At 42.0% G+C, this 17,823-nt stretch overlaps 1 protein-coding gene across 2 annotated transcripts in view; it reads left to right on the top strand.

Moving 5' to 3' along the window:
• Positions 1-14,563, top strand: part of ZEB1 (zinc finger E-box binding homeobox 1) — a 387,769-nt gene extending 373,206 nt beyond the window's left edge. For both annotated transcript variants that reach the window (XM_030199176.1, XM_030199184.1), the window contains one exon: positions 11,434-14,563. In XM_030199176.1, coding sequence (XP_030055036.1) covers positions 11,434-11,969 — 536 coding nt within the window. In that variant the 3' untranslated portion in view covers positions 11,970-14,563. The remainder of the gene's footprint in view (positions 1-11,433) is intronic.
• Positions 14,564-17,823: the final 3,260 nt, after the last annotated feature.

Genomic DNA, 17,823 nt, shown 5'->3' with positions numbered 1-17,823 from the left:
CAGCTTTCTCCTCCCGAGAGTCTGTCTTTTGCTTCCTTTGTCCGGGAGATGTCTACGGCCATCCCCTTCCCGGTGGTTGTGGAGGACGAGCCCAGGGCTGAAATGTTTGAGCTCCTGGACTATCCTTCTCCACCTAAGGAAGCGTCCACTGTTCCCCTGCACCATGTCCTCAAAAAGACATTGCTGGCGAACTGGACCAAGCCTTTAACTAATCCCCACATCCCCAAGAAGATCGAGTCCCAGTACCGGATCCATGGGGACCCAGAGCTGATGCGCACCCAGTTGCCTCACGACTCTGGAGTTGTGGATCTGGCCCTAAAGAAGGCTAAGAGTTCTAGGGAGCATGCTTCGGCGCCCCCGGGCAAAGACTCTAGAACCTTAGACTCCTTTGGGAGGAAGGCCTACCATTCCTCTATGCTCGTGGCCAAAATTCAGTCTTACCAGCTTTACACGAGCATACACATGCGGAATAATGTGCGACAGTTGGCGGGCTTGGTTGATGCTCTTCCCCCTGAGCAAGCCAAGCCTTTTCAGGAGGTGGTCAGGCAGCTGAAGGCGTGCAGAAAATTCCTGGCCAGAGGAGTTTATGACACTTTTGATGTTGCGTCCAGGGCCGCTGCTCAAGGTGTGGTGATGCGCAGGCTCTCATGGCTGCGTGCCGCCGACCTGGAGAATAGACTCCAGCAGCGGATTGCGGACTCGCCTTGCCGTGCGGACAACATTTTTGGAGAAAAAGTCGAGCAGGTGGTAGAGTCTCTCCACCAGCGGGACACCGCATTCGACAAGTTCTCCCGCCGGCAGCCTTCAGCTTCTACCTCTACAGGTAGACGATTTTTCGGGGGAAGGAAGACTGTTCCCTATACTTCTGGTAAGCGTAGGTACAATCCTCCTTCCCGACAGCCTGCGGCCCAGGCTAAGCCCCAGCGCGCTCGCTCTCGTCAGCAGCGTGCGCCTCAGCAAGGCCCCGCGGCTCCCCAGCAAAAGCAAGGGGCGAGCTTTTGACTGGCTCCAGCAGAGCATAGCCGACATCCAAGTGTCAGTGTCGGGCGACCTGCCAGTCGGAGGGAGGTTGAAAGCTTTTCACCAAAGGTGGCCTCTCATAACCTCCGATCAGTGGGTTCTGCAAATAGTCCGGCAAGGATACACCCTCAATTTGGCCTCCAAACCTCCAAATTGTCCACCGGGAGCTCAGTCTTACAGCTTCCAGCACAAGCAGGTACTTGCAGAGGAACTCTCCGCCCTTCTCAGCGCCAATGCGGTCGAGCCCGTGCCATCCGGGCAAGAAGGGCTGGGATTCTATTCCAGGTACTTCCTTGTGGAAAAGAAAACAGGGGGGATGCGTCCCATCCTAGACCTAAGGGCCCTGAACAAATATCTCGTAAAAGAAAAGTTCAGGATGCTTTCCCTGGGCACCCTTCTCCCCATGATTCAGCAAAACGATTGGCTATGCTCTCTGGACTTAAAGGATGCCTACACACACATCCCGATACTGCCAGCTCACAGACAGTATCTGCGATTTCAGTTGGGCACACGCCACTTCCAGTACTGTGTGCTACCCTTTGGGCTCGCCTCTGCGCCCAGGGTGTTCACAAAGTGCCTAGCTGTAGTAGCAGCGGCACTTCGCAGGCTGGGGGTGCATGTGTTCCCATATCTCGACGATTGGCTGGTGAAGAACACATCCGAGGCAGGAGCCCTGCAGTCCATGCAGATGACTATTCGCCTCCTGGAGCTACTGGGGTTTGTGATAAATTACCCAAAGTCCCATCTTCTCCCAGTACAGAAACTCGAATTCATAGGAGCTCTGCTGGATTCTCGGACGGTTCGCGCCTATCTCCCAGAGACGAGGGCCAACAACTTGTTGTCCCTCGTCTCGCGGGTGCGAGCGTCCCAGCAGATCACAGCTCGGCAGATGTTGAGATTGCTGGGCCACATGGCCTCCACAGTCCATGTGACTCCCATGGCCCGTCTTCACATGAGATCTGCTCAATGGACCCTAGCCTCCCAGTGGTTTCAGGCTGCTGGGGGTCTAGAAGACGTGATCCACCTGTCCACGAGTTTTCTCGAATCCCTGTATTGGTGGACAATCTGGTCCAATTTGACTCTGGGACGTCCTTTCCAAATTCCTCAGCCACAAAAAGTGCTGACAACGGATGCGTCTCTCCTGGGATGGGGAGCTCATGTCGATGGGCTTCACACCCAAGGAAGCTGGTCCCTCCAGGAACGCGGTCTACAGATCAATCTCCTGGAGTTGCGAGCGATCTGGAACGCTCTGAAGGCTTTCAGAGATCGGCTGTCCCATCAAATTATCCAAATTCAGACAGACAACCAGGTTGCCATGTACTATGTCAACAAGCAGGGGGGCACCGGATCTCGCCCCCTGTGTCAGGAAGCTGTCAGCATGTGGCTCTGGGCTCGCTGTCTCGGCATGGTGCTCCAAGCCACATATCTGGCAGGCGTAAACAACAGTCTGGCCGACAGATTGAGCAGGATTATGCAACCTCACGAGTGGTCGCTCAACTCCAGTGTGGTGCGCCAGATCTTCCAAGCGTGGGGCACCCCCTTGGTGGATCTCTTCGCATCTCGAGTGAACCACAAAGTCCCTCAGTTCTGTTCCAGGCTTCAGGCCCCCGGCAGACTGGCATCGGATGCCTTCCTCCTGGATTGGGGGGAAGGCCTGCTGTATGCTTATCCTCCCATTCCTCTGGTGGGGAAGACTTTGTTGAAACTCAAACAAGACCGAGGCACCATGATTCTGATTGCTCCTTTTTGGCCGCGTCAGATCTGGTTCCCTCTTCTTCTGGAGTTATCCTCCGAAGAACCGTGGAGATTGGAGTGTTTTCCGACCCTCATCACGCAGAACGAAGGGGCTCTTCTGCATCCCAGCCTCCGGTCCCTGGCTCTCACGGCCTGGATGTTGAGAGCGTAGACTTTGCCTCTTTGGGTCTGTCAGAGGGTGTCTCCCGCGTCTTGCTTGCTTCCAGGAAAGATTCCACCAAGAGGAGTTACTTCTTTCTGTGGAGGAGGTTTGCCGTCTGGTGTGACAGCAAGGCCCTAGCTCCTCGCTGTTGTCCTACACAGACCCTGCTTGAATACCTTCTGCACTTGTCTGAGTCTGGTCTCAAGACCAACTCTGTAAGAGTTCACCTTAGCGCAATCAGTGCATACCATTACCATGTGGAAGATAAGCCGATCTCGGGGCAGCCTTTAGTTGTTCGCTTCATGAGAGGTTTGCTTTTGTCAAAGCCCCCTGTCAAGCCTCCTACAGTGTCATGGGATCTCAATGTCGTTCTCACCCAGCTGATGAAACCTCCTTTTGAGCCACTGAATTCCTGCCATCTGAGGTACTTGACCTGGAAGGTCATTTTCTTGGTGGCAGTTACTTCAGCTCGTAGAGTCAGTGAGCTTCAGGCCCTGGTAGCCCAGGCCCCTTACACCAAATTTCATCATAACAGAGTAGTCCTCCGCACTCACCCTAAGTTCTTGCCAAAGGTCGTGTCGGAGTTCCATCTGAACCAGTCAATTGTCTTGCCAACATTCTTTCCCCGTCCTCATTCCTGCCCTGCTGAACGTCAGCTGCACACATTGGACTGCAAGAGAGCATTGGCCTTCTATCTGGAGCGGACACAGCCCCACAGACAGTCCGCCCAATTGTTTGTTTCTTTTGATCCCAATAGGAGGGGAGTGGCTGTAGGGAAACGCACCATATCCAATTGGCTAGCAGATTGCATTTCCTTCACTTACGCCCAGGCGGGGCTGGCTCTTGAGGGTCATGTCACGGCTCATAATGTTAGAGCCATGACTGCGTCGGTAGCCCATTTGAAGTCAGCCTCCATTGAAGAAATTTGCAAAGCTGCGACGTGGTCATCTGTCCACACTTTCACATCTCATTACTGCCTGCAGCAGGATACCCGACGCGACAGTCGGTTCGGGCAGTCAGTTCTTCAGAACCTGTTTGGGCTTTAGGATCCAACTCCACCCCCCGAGGGCCCTGTTTGTTCTGTTCCAGGCTACACTCTCAGTTAGTTGGTAAATTTTTTTAGGTCAATCTCAGTTACGTCCTCGCCGTTGCGAGGCCCAATTGACCATGGTTGTTGTTTTGAGTGAGCCTGGGGGCTAGGGATACCCCATCAGTGAGAACAAGCAGCCTGCTTGTCCTCGGAGAAAGCGAATGCTACATACCTGTAGAAGGTATTCTCCGAGGACAGCAGGCTGATTGTTCTCACAAACCCGCCCGCCTCCCCTTTGGAGTTGTGTCTTCCCTTGAACTGTATTGCTACATACTGGACTGGCCGGCTCGAGCCGGTTTCGGGCGGGAAGACGGCCGCGCATGCGCGGTGCGCGCGGGCGCGCGAGAGCTAGCAAAGGTCTTTGCTAGGAAGATTCCGATTGGAGGGGCTGCCGAGGACGTCACCCATCAGTGAGAACAAGCAGCCTGCTTGTCCTCGGAGAATACCTTCTACAGGTATGTAGCATTCGCTAAAAATTATAAGAGGACCTTACGAGACTGAGAGACTGGGCGTCTAAATGGCAGATGACATTTAACGTGAGCAAGTGCAAAGTGATGCATGTGGGAAAGAGTTACCCAAAGTATAGCTACATAATGCAAGGTTCTACGTTAGGAGTCACTAACCAAGAAAGGGATCTCGGCGTCATTGTTGATGATACGTTGAAACCCTCTGCTCAGTGTGCTGCAGCGGTTAAGAAAGCAAATAGAATGTTAGGTATTATTAGGAAAGGAATGGAAAACAAAAATGAGGACGTTATAATCCCTTTATATCTGTCCATGGTGCGACCGCACCTCGAATATTGTGTTCAATTCTAATTGCTCCATCTCAAAAAAGAAATAGTGGAATTAGAAAAGGTACAGAGAAGGGCGACAAAAATGATAACAGGGATGGGACGACTTCCCTATGAGGAAAGGCTGAAGCATTTAGGGCTCTTCAGCTTGGAGAAAAGACGGCTGAGGGGAGATCTGATAATGGTCTATAAAATAATGAGTGGAGTGGAACGGGTAGACACGAATCACTTGTTTACTCTTTCCAAAAATACTAGGACTAGGGGGGCATGCAATAAAACTACAAAGTAGTAAATTTCTGAGAAAATATGTCTTCACTCAACGTGTAATTAAACTCTGGAATTCGTTTCTAGAAAATGTGGTAAAGGCGGTTAGCTTAGCAGGGTTTTAAAAAGGTCTGGACGGCTTCCTAAAGGAAAAGTTCATACAACATTATTAAACTGACTTGGAGAAAATCCACTTCTATTTCTGGGATAAACAGCATAAAATGTTTTGAACGTTTTTGGGATCTTGCCAGGTATTTGTTACCTGGATTGGCCATTGTTGGAAACAGGGTGCTGGGATTGATGGACCTTTGGTCTGTCCCACTGTAGCAATACGTATGTACTTATGTGCTTAAGGCTCAAATTGAACTGGAAACCTCACACAGACTCTGCATGTACAGCAGCACTGAAGCAATAGAAATGCATTGCCACTTGTATGGAGCAAAATAGAAAGACATCCAAGATGCACATTTCCCAAAGCTAGCATATTCCCCAGTTGTTTAATTCATTCAAGTAAAATACTTGTTTCAGCCATTGTTGCCTGAGCATTTTATTTTTCCATTTCAGTTGGTCCCCAGTCTACTTTCCTCCATCTCTCTTCTAACTCTCATTCCAAGATCTGCTGTCTGTACCATTTTTCCTCTCTCGTCCTGACTTCTTCCATTCCTCCCCTATATCTGTCTCTGACACTGAACTCCTTCTTTCAGCTGTATCCTCATTTCTTTTCAGCCTCACTATCCACTCAAAATTCAGCTTTTTATTTCACCTCCCTTCTAGCCCATGTCTTCATTCTTACTCTCTTCCCTAGCCTTCCCTTTTCCCTGTCTCACTTCTTTCCCAGCTGCGTATTTTTTTCACCTTTTCTAAATTACCACATTTCTGATCTCACCCGTAACCTAGCGCTCATCTATTTTCTTTTCTCACCCCCTCACCGTCCACAATTTCTTTCCTATTGGTGACCCGCTCTAGTCCCTTTCTCCTGTCTCTTACCCTCACCCAGTCTCCAACTACCCCATTTATTACCTCTCCAGCTCTGTTTCTATCTAGCTCTCATTCAACCCCTTGCCAAACCCACATGGCCTCTCCGTCATGGTTCCCATCTCTCTTAATCTAGCATTTCCCCTTTCTTTGTCTTCCCCTCTCTCCATCTCCTCTGCTTTCCCTTCTACCATCATAATCCAGCATCTATCTGCCCTCCCCCCCAGTCCAGCATTAACCCACTTCTTTCTTCCCCCATAGTCCAGCATCCCCCTTTATAATTCAGAATCTTCCTGTTTGTCCTCCCTGGTCCAGCATTTCCTTTCTCCCCCCCACCACCCCGCAGTCCAGCATATCTCCTTCCCTTTTTCTCTGACAGTCCACATCCACCCTTCTCTCTTCTTCCCCTCCCCTGTTTGACATCTATTTGGTTCCCTAGCTCTCCCTCCTCTGGTGGTTCAGCATCTCTAACTCCCCTTCCTCCACCAGGTCTGTTGTCTTTCCTTTCACTCACCTTAACAACATAGAATGGGCCAAGAGAAACAGCTCTTCCCATGCAGAGCTCTTCCCATGCAGAGCAGTCTCCTCAGTTTCTGCCCTTTATTCTGTTGTGCCTCATAGACATGAAACAAAAGCTGTTCAGTTGTTTTAGTGAGATTTTCCACTTCTTTGTTCAGAATTTTTTTCCTTGTCATTTTTTTTCTTCATTATTGCTTTCTTTAAAAAAAAAAATCTTTTCTTCATGTCTTTGAAGTCAGGGTTCCAGCCGTTTCTGCAATAACAGAAAAATATAGAACTTTGATGCACACTTTAAGGCTTCAGTGTAATAAACTGCAACACACAGCATTCTGACATGTGCGCCACAAGGTATATTTTACTCCTTAATGCAGTGAACTAATTGTATTCAGATTAAATGTGTACTGACAGAATAAATATCAGAAACCACTGAGGTGTAATGCATAATGGCTAGCTTCAACAGGAGTAAAATGTCTCATCTCTTGTCAGTGCACAAGTGGGGATTGGCTCACACACTGACTGGAAGGGAAATTTTAAAAATAAAAATGGCTCCCTGGTCCCTAACCCCCCACTACAAAAACTTCCCTGGTGAACTCTGGATTTTCCTAATCCTTTTCAGCTACCATGACCCCACCTTGGCCCACTCCCTCCTTGCATTATCTGATCCAGGACACCTCTTATTAGAAAGTCCTTCAACCAGAGAGTCAGTAATAACTGTCCTGGTCCAGGGAAGTGTCCAGCAGCATCCTTCTCTCATGGCTGCTATCATAGGAAATGGCAGCACCTGACGCCTAGCAGTACAGAATTCTTTTGCTCCATTACAGCACTGTGATGTTCCTGAAAACAGAACTGAGGCGGAAGAAAAAGCAATGCAGGTGGAACAAAAAGATATGAAGGTACCCAAAGAGAAAAGACATCCCCAAATCTCTAATGTTGAAACTCATACCAGGAAACCGTTGCTACAAGGGGATTCCATTATCAGAGGCATTAACTTTGAAACAGTTCAAGGGACCATGCAAAGTGAAATGCCTTCCAGGCTCTTCAGCTACCAGGAGTACCAAGCAAATAATCTCTATAATCAGAGATGAAACTAAGGAGTCAAACACTGATGTTCCTGCTGCTTCCTTCTATTGGCTGGCTGATATCCTAGAACGCCCCTCTCCCTGAAGATGGACTCTCATTGGCTGGCTGCTGTCCCAACTCCTCCCTGTAGGACTTCCCTGATGACATCACTTTAGAGCCGCAAACTGATTGGATCTGAACTTCCTGGTGTCCCCCTCCAGTAATGAGTGGACGGGACATTCCAGGCTGATGCTGTCCAATTGGTTTAGCCCATCTGTGGAGGGGGACATCAGGAAGTTTGGATCCAATCAGCTCACAGCTCTAAAGTGATGTCATCAGGGAAGCTCTGGAGAGAGGAGGAGTTGGGACAGCAGCCAGCCAATGAGAGTCCATCTTCAGGGAGATGGGCATTCTAGGATGTCAGCCTGCCAATAGAAGGAAGCAGCAGGAACAGCTGGGGATGGAACCAAGCCCATGTCCCACAGACGCTGTTTGTTTGATGGACCCTTAAATTCCTTGCATTTTTGGTAAGTTACCATTACTTTTATGCTTTACATTTCAGTACCCCCCCACCCCCCCCCCCCCCCCCCCCCCCCCCCCCCCCCCCCCCCCCCCCCCCAATTTCTTGCCAGTAAATGTAATTTGAAAAAGAAACGTGGCACGGCTTTCATACACGCAGAGAAGCTGCGTGTAAGCTGTTATACTATTTTTTTTGTGCTCCATCTTCCCTGCCTTGTTTCTACCCTTCTCCTACTTGAAATAATGAAGAACCGGTAGGTCCACACCTCATGCTAAAATTTCCACGGTAAAGGTAGGGACTGCTTTTGTGCATGGGGTCGGAAACAGGAGTGCATTGCATCGCATTCACATAATAAAAATTTGCTCATTTGCATTCCGTTTTCGTTAGCTGCTACCGTGACAGGAAAATGGCTCGGAGAACCCTTTTGTGCATGTCCCGGTTTACTACTTGCGCGCTAAACTGGCTAGAACCAGTTTAAAAACCATGTTGCTGGCTCGTTAAGTTTAGTGCATCTGGCCCATAGTCTCTTAGTACGTACTCAAAGTTGCATTCATTTTTTGAGTTATGGAACTTAGGGTCTAAGGAGGCTGCGGTGCACAAGAAGAGCCATGCAGGTTCAGCTTTAAGTTTAAGTCCTGAGTGCTGGGAGAGCTGTTCCATCTTGGCAAATTTATATCACCTGCTTATATGCCTGATCAGTACTGCTGTCTACAGAAAACACCTGTTAAAAACATCAATGCTTTCTCTTCAGGTTTTCTCCATTATTTTAGAGATGAATGAGTATTTTTTCTCATTTATCAATTTATTAATTGTCTTATCCAAAACCTTCCAAAGCAATATACATACAGCAGTAATTAAAATCAAAGCATAATCTAACAATAAGCTTAATATTCATCCAGCTTCTCCAAACCCACTAATGCCCAGCTAGAAATTACAGTTCCCACACCCATCAGTCATCACTCCTGTTAAACTGTGTTTCTTATCGATCTCCGGCTGAATATGCTTGACGAAAAGCTGTTGTAACCCACTTCCTAAAAACCAAGTCTTTCTTGTGCTGTAATGAAAATCTGACAGTTTTTTCCATGTATTTGGAGCTGCTGCCCAAAAGGCCTGCTTCATGTATATGCCAAAAGCATCTTTTTCATCCTGGGCATCCCCAACAATTCTTTCTTGATCATAGATGGCATTGTGGGACTTACCTAAGTGCTCCTGCAAATAAGAAGGTCCCTTTTGATTAAAGGCCTTCATAAGCCTCAATTGGCATCATACATTTCTGGTATATAATCCTTCTATAACTCATACTGCCATATTTTGGATTTCTGTAGCCAACACAGTTGTTCCTGGGGAAGGTCGTCATAGGTTGCATTACAATAGTCTAGTGTGAACAAAATTGAAGCGTGAGCTACTGCAGTGAAATTTTGATGAGCAGATATGAATGCAATTTCTTTAGAAAGCTGAGCTACAAAAATGCCATCTGAGTCACCGCTGCTATCTGATCTTTCAGGAGCCTATCAAGATCAGACCAAACTAAGTTCCTGATCATCTGACTCCATGAGAGATCTGACCTCTTCAGCTGTATCTGGTATCATTCCGTGATACTTCATTTCATTTCCACAGTGTTTCAATTATGGAGACATTCCATTTCAATCTATGAATCTTTAGTTTTGTAATAAGACATTGCCATGAAAAATCCTTCATAGGATTTGATCCAGTGGGACACAAAAACTGAATGTTAGAATATAAGTGGTATTTAAGGCTACATTCCTTGAAAATAACCTGTCCATTAATCTAAACAGGCCCTTTGGACTGCACAGATTCTTCTCCAGTTCCTTGACCAATATTCCTTCTTGGTTGTCTATATGTTTGGAGTGTGTCATGGTTTGAATTTAATACGTCTGTAAGGCTTTCTGTTTCATCCTCTGTATCCTTCTAGTCTTTCTATTTAAATATTTAAACTGCTTTGAAAACCAGAGATTACCACATGATTGTGCCTTAAGATTGAGTTTCACAATCTTGTCCATGTCAGTAGTACTTATCTACCAAATCCTGTAATTTTCCATAACTGACCTCATTCCCACCACTTCAGCAAATGTCCTGGTTTTCAACTGTTTCTTGTATTGTACAATTTTAATTTCTTGTCTTTATCTACAAAAGCTGCTACACCACACACCTAAAATGCAGAAATTTTATTAAATCAAAAATGGCTCAGGAGAAGAGAATTCCAAATATCCACGGAAGATGACCTAAGGACTACTATTCCCGATACCTCAGTTGACCACTAATAACTTATTAGGAGATATTCAAAATAAGATCAGATCTAATATTACCTGCCCTGATGAGTTTGAAAATCCACAATTTAGATCAACCCTATCACATTATTCAGCTCTTGCATGACTCTGCATTTTTTTAGCATAAAATCTTAGCTGCCAAATTCCAGACTATTTTTCTGGCTTTGCTAAGTTTTTCCTCATGTTATCCACACCATCGGGGGTATCTACCCTATTGCAGATTTTAGTATAATCTCAAAGAGGCAAACCTTACCAGACAGCCCTCCAGCAGCAACGTTTACAAACATGATAAAAAGAACCAGCCCAAGAACCGAACCTTGCAGCACACCACTGGTAATCTTCTTTTCCTCAGAATGAGCTCCATTTACCACTACCCTCTATCACCTTTCACTCAACCAGTTCCTAACCAATGAGTCACTTTAGGGCCTATACTGAGGGCACTCAGTTTTAGTCATTTATTTGGAACCGTGTCAAAAGCTTTGCTAAAATCTAAATACACCACATCTAGCGCTCTCCCTCGATCCAGCTCTGGTCACCCAGTCAAAGAATTAATCAGATTTGTCTGACAAGACCTTCCTCTAGTGAAACCATGTTGCCTTGGGTCCTGTAATCCATTGGATTCCAAAAACTTTGCTATTCTCTGTTTTAAACGCATTTCCATAAATTTGCTTACCACAGAAATCAGACTTACTGGCTACACTTCCACTTAGTGCTGGTAAAAATATCGACACTTTTACTTGAGGGAGACTAGACAATTTTCAGACAACTAATTTCCACAAGTAAATAGCTATTTAAGGAAAAGGCTTTTGAAAATTGCATGTTCTGTTTTTGTGCATTTTGTAGAGGATCCTCTTTCCTCTCAGAATGTATCCAAGACTGTGATGACGTGTAGTTTGTAGTGGGTGTGATTATTCAAAATAATTGCTTTAACTTAATTCCAGGAACAGCATAATACGTCTCTATATCATAACTCTCATATTGTTGTGTAACACTATTGTTGCTTTCTTGCAGGTAAAAGGCCTCATGAATGTGGAATCTGTAAAAAAGCATTTAAACACAAACATCATTTGATTGAGCATATGCGTCTTCATTCTGGAGAAAAGCCCTACCAATGTGACAAATGTGGCAAGCGTTTTTCTCACTCTGGATCTTACTCGCAACACATGAATCACCGTTACTCTTATTGCAAGAGAGAAGCAGAAGAGCGGGATGGTACAGAGCAAGAGGAAACTGGACAGGAAGTTCTGAACAGTGATCATGTGGATTCTAGGGGATCTCCGTCTCAAATTGACTCTGATGAGAGAGAAAGTCTATTGAGGGAGGATGATGATGATGATGACGATAGTGAAAAGGAGGAAGAGGACAGAGACATGGATGTAGAACAGGAGGACAAAGAATGTGGAAAAGCACTTGAAAAGGAAAATAGGACAGAAAAATGTGAAGGTACAGTGGAGGAGGAGGAGGTATCTGTAAATGAAGTAAGCAGCTTGGAACAAGAAATAACAAAGAGTGATAAGCAAGTGGTAGAAGAGAAAAACCAAGCCTAGCTGGTATTTTTTTTTCTATAAGGAAAAGAAATTTGAATTGGTAATGACGTTCTATACTTTACACTTTTTTTTTCTTAGAAACACAGTGGCTTGTATACTGTGCTTTCTGCTCACTACTGTGTATAAAAAAAAAATCCAGGTGTGCCTGAACCTCAAACTTAGTAATTTTTCACAGCAATTTTCAAAGATAGTAAACAAATTTGTAACGTGAAGCAACTTAGGAATTAAACTATGGAAACCGTGACTCTAAAAGCTAATATGGATCAGGTTTTAGAAAACCTGATCTATTTCACACATCTGGCATTTCTTTTATCAGTATTAATTTTAATTCATATGTTAATTTTTAAACTGTACAGTTGGGAGAGATTTTTTTTTGATGTTATTGCTCGTTAAAAACATTTAAAGTCCACATCAGTATTTTATTATGTTACAATAAGGGTGCAGACTTTTGCACTATGGAATTCCCTTTTGCAGATAATGCAATTGCTAACAGTACCAACTACCTTTGTAAATTTAAGCTAAAGGTAGCAATTTATAACTAAGGTATTGTAGTGTAGCCTATTACAAAGTGTATTGTTAGCCTTAAAGAAGGACGGGGTTAAAATATAGTGAAGATTGTTGACAGGTTTTGATTGCAGGGACTAACAGTGTTAATGCTGGCAAGGATGACATAAATCAGTGTTTGTAATTGAATATATAGTAAAATATGAAGGATATGATATGAAGCTTTGTATCTCCTTTGGCCTTATGCAAGACCAGTGTGCTGCAAGTGCCATGTTTCAGTATTTTAAAGGCTTTTGCAAGTCTTTGTTCAGTGTGTGGACTACAATAACTAGCATTTGTATTGAAATTCTAAAATCACTCTAGACCACAAATGTTAAATGAATTGGAATGCCGAGATTCTTTGGTAACTTCATTTTATGCCAAATATTTTATACAAATAGCTAACTTGAATTTTTGTAATTATAAAATAATTACAATGGGGTATTTTAATCTTCTTTAACAGATCTCCTTTAATTTCAGAAATAAGCAGATATAATTTAGAGGCTGAAAAATCATGATCCTAAACTGTGCACTTGTGGCCTGATTTATCAGGACTTTTCCCCATTCTATGTTGGTGGTTTGGGGTGGGGGGGGAGAAAAGTAATAAGAAAAGCATAGAAATTCAGGCCCTTAACTGGGGATTATTGAATTTGTTGGGTCTTTTATATTAAGAGGATATGATTGGTTTTAATTGAGTAAAAGATGGTAAAAAGAGACAAGTGCACCACAAAAAATAACACTAGAAAGTCTGCAGTAAAGAAAAACTAGTAAATACAGTTTTGTGGAAAATAGTTTAATTACAAGATATCCGTGTTTCATCAAACAGGCTACTTCAGGGGCAATAACAAAGATACAATTTCATTAAGCTTTAGTATTAAGAGTGCTATTCTTGGTATTGGATCTGGTGGCTAATAACTAATAGTCTTATTGTTAGCAGTTTCCACACAACAAGCAGACCCACTCTTAATATTAAAGCTCAGCAAAGTTATGTCTTCTTTGTTACCCCTGAATGCAGCCTTTTTAGCAAAATATGTTGGGTAAGTAAACTATTTTCCAAAGAATTCTGTTTACTGGTTTTTCTTTAGTGCATACCTTTTTCTTTACTGAGATGACCAATGTTCTGGTTGTTTTCAAGCTGTTTACATTTTTCCCCCAATTTCAGCTGGTCCATCAGGATTAGTCTTCAATAACTGTTATGACTTGGAAAATTTCAGATCACTGGTGAGGCTCAGGAACATAGTCCTATATCATCAATTCTCTAACCCATTTGAAGTTGTGCCTCATATCAAATGTTAGTTATTCTGGACCCCATTTAACAGCCATATTAGACTTTACCTATCAGTATTATTTTTATTTCTTTTTAGTTTATAGGTTTCTGCAGCATTTTGTACTGTATGTCTTCAAACCTTGCAGTATTAATACCCTTCTTACTGACATATGTATCTGTTTAGTTTTAGAAAACTTTTATATTTATGTGTCTTATTTTTATATTTCTTTATTTATTACACAGTGTAGTGTATAATACTGTAGTTTGTATTAATACAATAATATATTTTAGTATGAAATTTTGGAAAGTTGATAAGATTTAAAGTAGAGATGCAATTGGTTCTCTTGCATTGAGATTTGATTTAACAGTGTTATGTTAACATTTATACTTGCCTTGGACTGTAGAACAGATAAAATGGGAATGTATTAGTTTTACAATTACAATCAGTTCATCTTTACTTTATCTGGTTTTTAATATGAAGCTCCTAAATTTTGAAGTTCACTGTGTGACTAATGGCATGATGCGCTGCAATTTTATTAAAAGAATAGCCTAACCATAAAAACTGTCATTTTCTTAATAAACCAAACTAGAATAATCTTTGAACATTGTCAGAAAGTGGGAACAACATTTAACATTTTTGTGCCAATTTGTTCCTGTATTCATGTATGTAAGTTCAAAAAATATCTTCCTTTAAGTTCCTTGTCACATCATGGTCATTTTTTTTTTTTAGAATTTTTTTTAACCAGATTCCCCATCTCACAATAAAATACGTCGTCAAACCTGAGTCACTGCCTTTTATTTTAGTACAGTAAGAAGCATCTGTGCTCTGAATGCCATTCAACAGATGAAAATGCTTTAATTTTAGGCTACCACTTGCATATAGAGTCCAGTGTGAAGATAATTATTGAAACAATTGCATGGAAAGTGTTTGTGGTGGAAGGTAAGAAAAAAAATCTATCTTAGATAATGACACGGGGACCCCGTCCCCACAGACTCTGTCCTTATCTGCACAAGCCTTGAACACTTATAATTTCATATTTAAATCTTTTTATTAACATATAAAAAGGAATAATATTCTGTGTAACTGTTTATAAATCACAAATAGAAAACAATAATGAGCAACTGAAATGCACTCTCCCTCCCCCCGCCACCCTCTACTCTTCCAACCCCAGCAATATCTGACTTCTTCTACCCCAAGGAACCTGAATCCACCTTGTTAAAATGTCCAGGGGGACAAAAGACAACCCACTCTGTATGCCCTAGTCAGAGAGAAATGTACCTTGTGAAGCACTGTTATGATTTTTTAAATCTGTGGATGAACAATAAATCATTAACAATCTTAGGATTCAGATTCAGTGTAGCTCTCCTTTCTTCCACAGTCCTTCCCGCAATAGAAGATGTCCTCTCAGAAGATGTGCTGGTAGCAGGAAAGGACAGGAAAGCTGGTGCACGTTATGCCAGTTTTGGCTAGCACTTTTGTGTGTTTTCCCAAAAGAGCCAAAACATCGTTGTCTGCAGTAATCGAATATAACTGTTCAGTTCATTAACAATAGCTTCAAAGGAGGCATTGTTCCATAAAAGTCATTCATAAAACTAACATCTATTTTCATTCTTTTGGAGGGAGGCTCTTCCACAAATGTGACATTTTCTGTTAATGTGGATTGTAGAGGATCCCGAGTTGTTGATGTTGATGGGTTTGAGCCTTCCATTTTGATTTTTGGTGCAGCCTTCTCAGATTCGGTTGCTGGGGTTTTTACATCATCTGGGAAGATAATTGGATTATCTTTCAGACTTGGGTGTAGAAGAGAACCAGCACTGTACAGTGAATGAACAGGAAAATAATGTTAGAAATGCTGCTTGATGCCAGCAACAATGGATGAATCTGTTGCAGTTAACAGTAAGATGTTTGAGCAGCTAGGTACATTATGGATGTGTGTTCCAGATGGTAGGAGTCTGATCAGCAGACAAGACTCTTGTTGCCATAACAAAGTCAGAAAAGACGCAAATGTCATTTAACAGTGCTTCATTTAAATCCAAAAGCAGCTTCTGCAGATTTTTTTAATCATTGAATTCAGTTGCCAGTTTTCTAAGATGCGTTAAGTTTTTACACATTGATACTAGCATTTTATAGATTCTGTTCTATCCAGTTGGAACAGCTTGTTTAAGACTAGTCTAAAGCTTTTAGAGACTGACACAAGGACAGAGTTTGTCCTTGTCCCTGTGGCTAACCATGTGCCCCCCATCCCTGTGTCATATACACACTTTATATATACGTTCCTAATGACTGATACAAAAGAAACATGCACTCTTTTTTTAAGTATTGTTCGTTCTTAGATGAGCTCTTTGAGGCTATTCTAAACGGAATCAGTTTTTCTGGTCTCAGTAAAGCTGAAATTCACTATTCCACAAAACTGAACTTACATGTGTTGTGAAAAAGAGCTGATGTAGTGAAACTTTATAGTGAATTACATGGTACGTGATTTTTCATATTTAAAAGCTGTCTTTATTTCTGCATTGGTTAATGATCATGGGTACCAACTATGTTAAACTTTCAAAAATATTTTTTATTACATTTGAAGTTATTGTGCTATAATTATGAATTATCAGGGTAAAGTGGTTATAGAAAATATTAAATTGCAGAAAGAAGACATCAGTATTGTCCATAAATGCAAATTTTTTCACAATGTTCCAAAGTGGTCTGGTTTGTAAAATAATAGTTTGAAAGAATTGTATTGGCCCAGTATTCAGAAACTTAAGAGTAGGTCACAGCTGTTTTATTCCTTCTCAATAACTAAAGATGAAGGTTCGATTTATGTAGCCTATTAATTCTTTGATAATGGAATTATACATACATTTTCTAAGTTCAAATAGTATTTATTGATTTTTGAACTGCATCTAAAAAACAAAACCATATCATATTCAATAAAATGACATGAAACTATATAGAAAGAACAGAAACAAAGCATTACAGTATAATGTTAATATAGCTTGATGTAAAAATATAGTAATTAAAACACATTGATGATCATAGATTCAAATATGCATATAAGCAAAATTTACTGACAATGTTCACTGGCTGATAATTGTTAATGTTAAATAACTATATCAACTGTCAATGCCTGGTGCCAAATAGTAACAAGACAATTCTCATGTAATACTCTTGACAAAACAATTTAAAAGCTTCCTAGGTTTTTGTTTTTGTTTGTTTTTATTTTTCAAGCGAATTGGATTTTTCAGCTATTTTGGTTTCATATATGTAAAATAAACATACTGAATTCCACCAAAACATAAGAGAGACATGATTATCCTTTTATGTATGAAAAATTGTTTTCAATACAGTTGTGATCAAACTATCAAAGCTTTCTCCATTTGGAAAATAAATGTTTGGCTAACCATACTGAATTGAATATAATTTATAAGATTGGAGTTTGTAAATATAGAATATGATTTATGATTTACTGTATAAAATCCACCCTTAATCCAGGATGGAGAACAATCATGCATACATAAAAATATGCAAATTTACAATAACAAAAAGCAAACATGAATACTGAAATATCAGATCAGAACAATCTATAAGCTAATAAATAGTGAAACTGTGTCAGCTGAAACCTAGCTCTCCAGGTACCTGGTAAGCCAAACATAACAAATGGTTCTTCAGCTGGTATTTAAACACAGACAGCTGGACTTCCTTTTTTAGTCTTAAAGGCAACTTATTCCATTCCAGAGGTCCTGCAATAGAAAATACACCCTTTTTTGGTTTGAGAGATCCTTTCCCAAACTGCAGACCAAAAATGTACCTATATTTTTGCAACAAGGCCAGTAGAGATTTGAACTCATTATTTATTCTTCATGATACATAAAGTTATATGGACTCCTGTGTAACAAAAAAAAATACTACAGCGTAGAAGCAGTTGCTAAATATCAATTAGGTTTAGACAAAAAATTGACCATTGCGCATCCGAGAGTAATGTTTCAGTATCAGCTGACCATATATTTTGCATAAATGAATTAGTTGATGGGAGTTTAAAAATAAACATTTTA

Source organism: Microcaecilia unicolor, chromosome 1, assembly GCF_901765095.1.
Source record: "Microcaecilia unicolor chromosome 1, aMicUni1.1, whole genome shotgun sequence".
NCBI lineage: Eukaryota > Metazoa > Chordata > Amphibia > Gymnophiona > Siphonopidae > Microcaecilia > Microcaecilia unicolor.
Note: the sequence above shows the minus strand (reverse complement) of the source record. Positions and strands in the feature narration are given on the sequence as shown.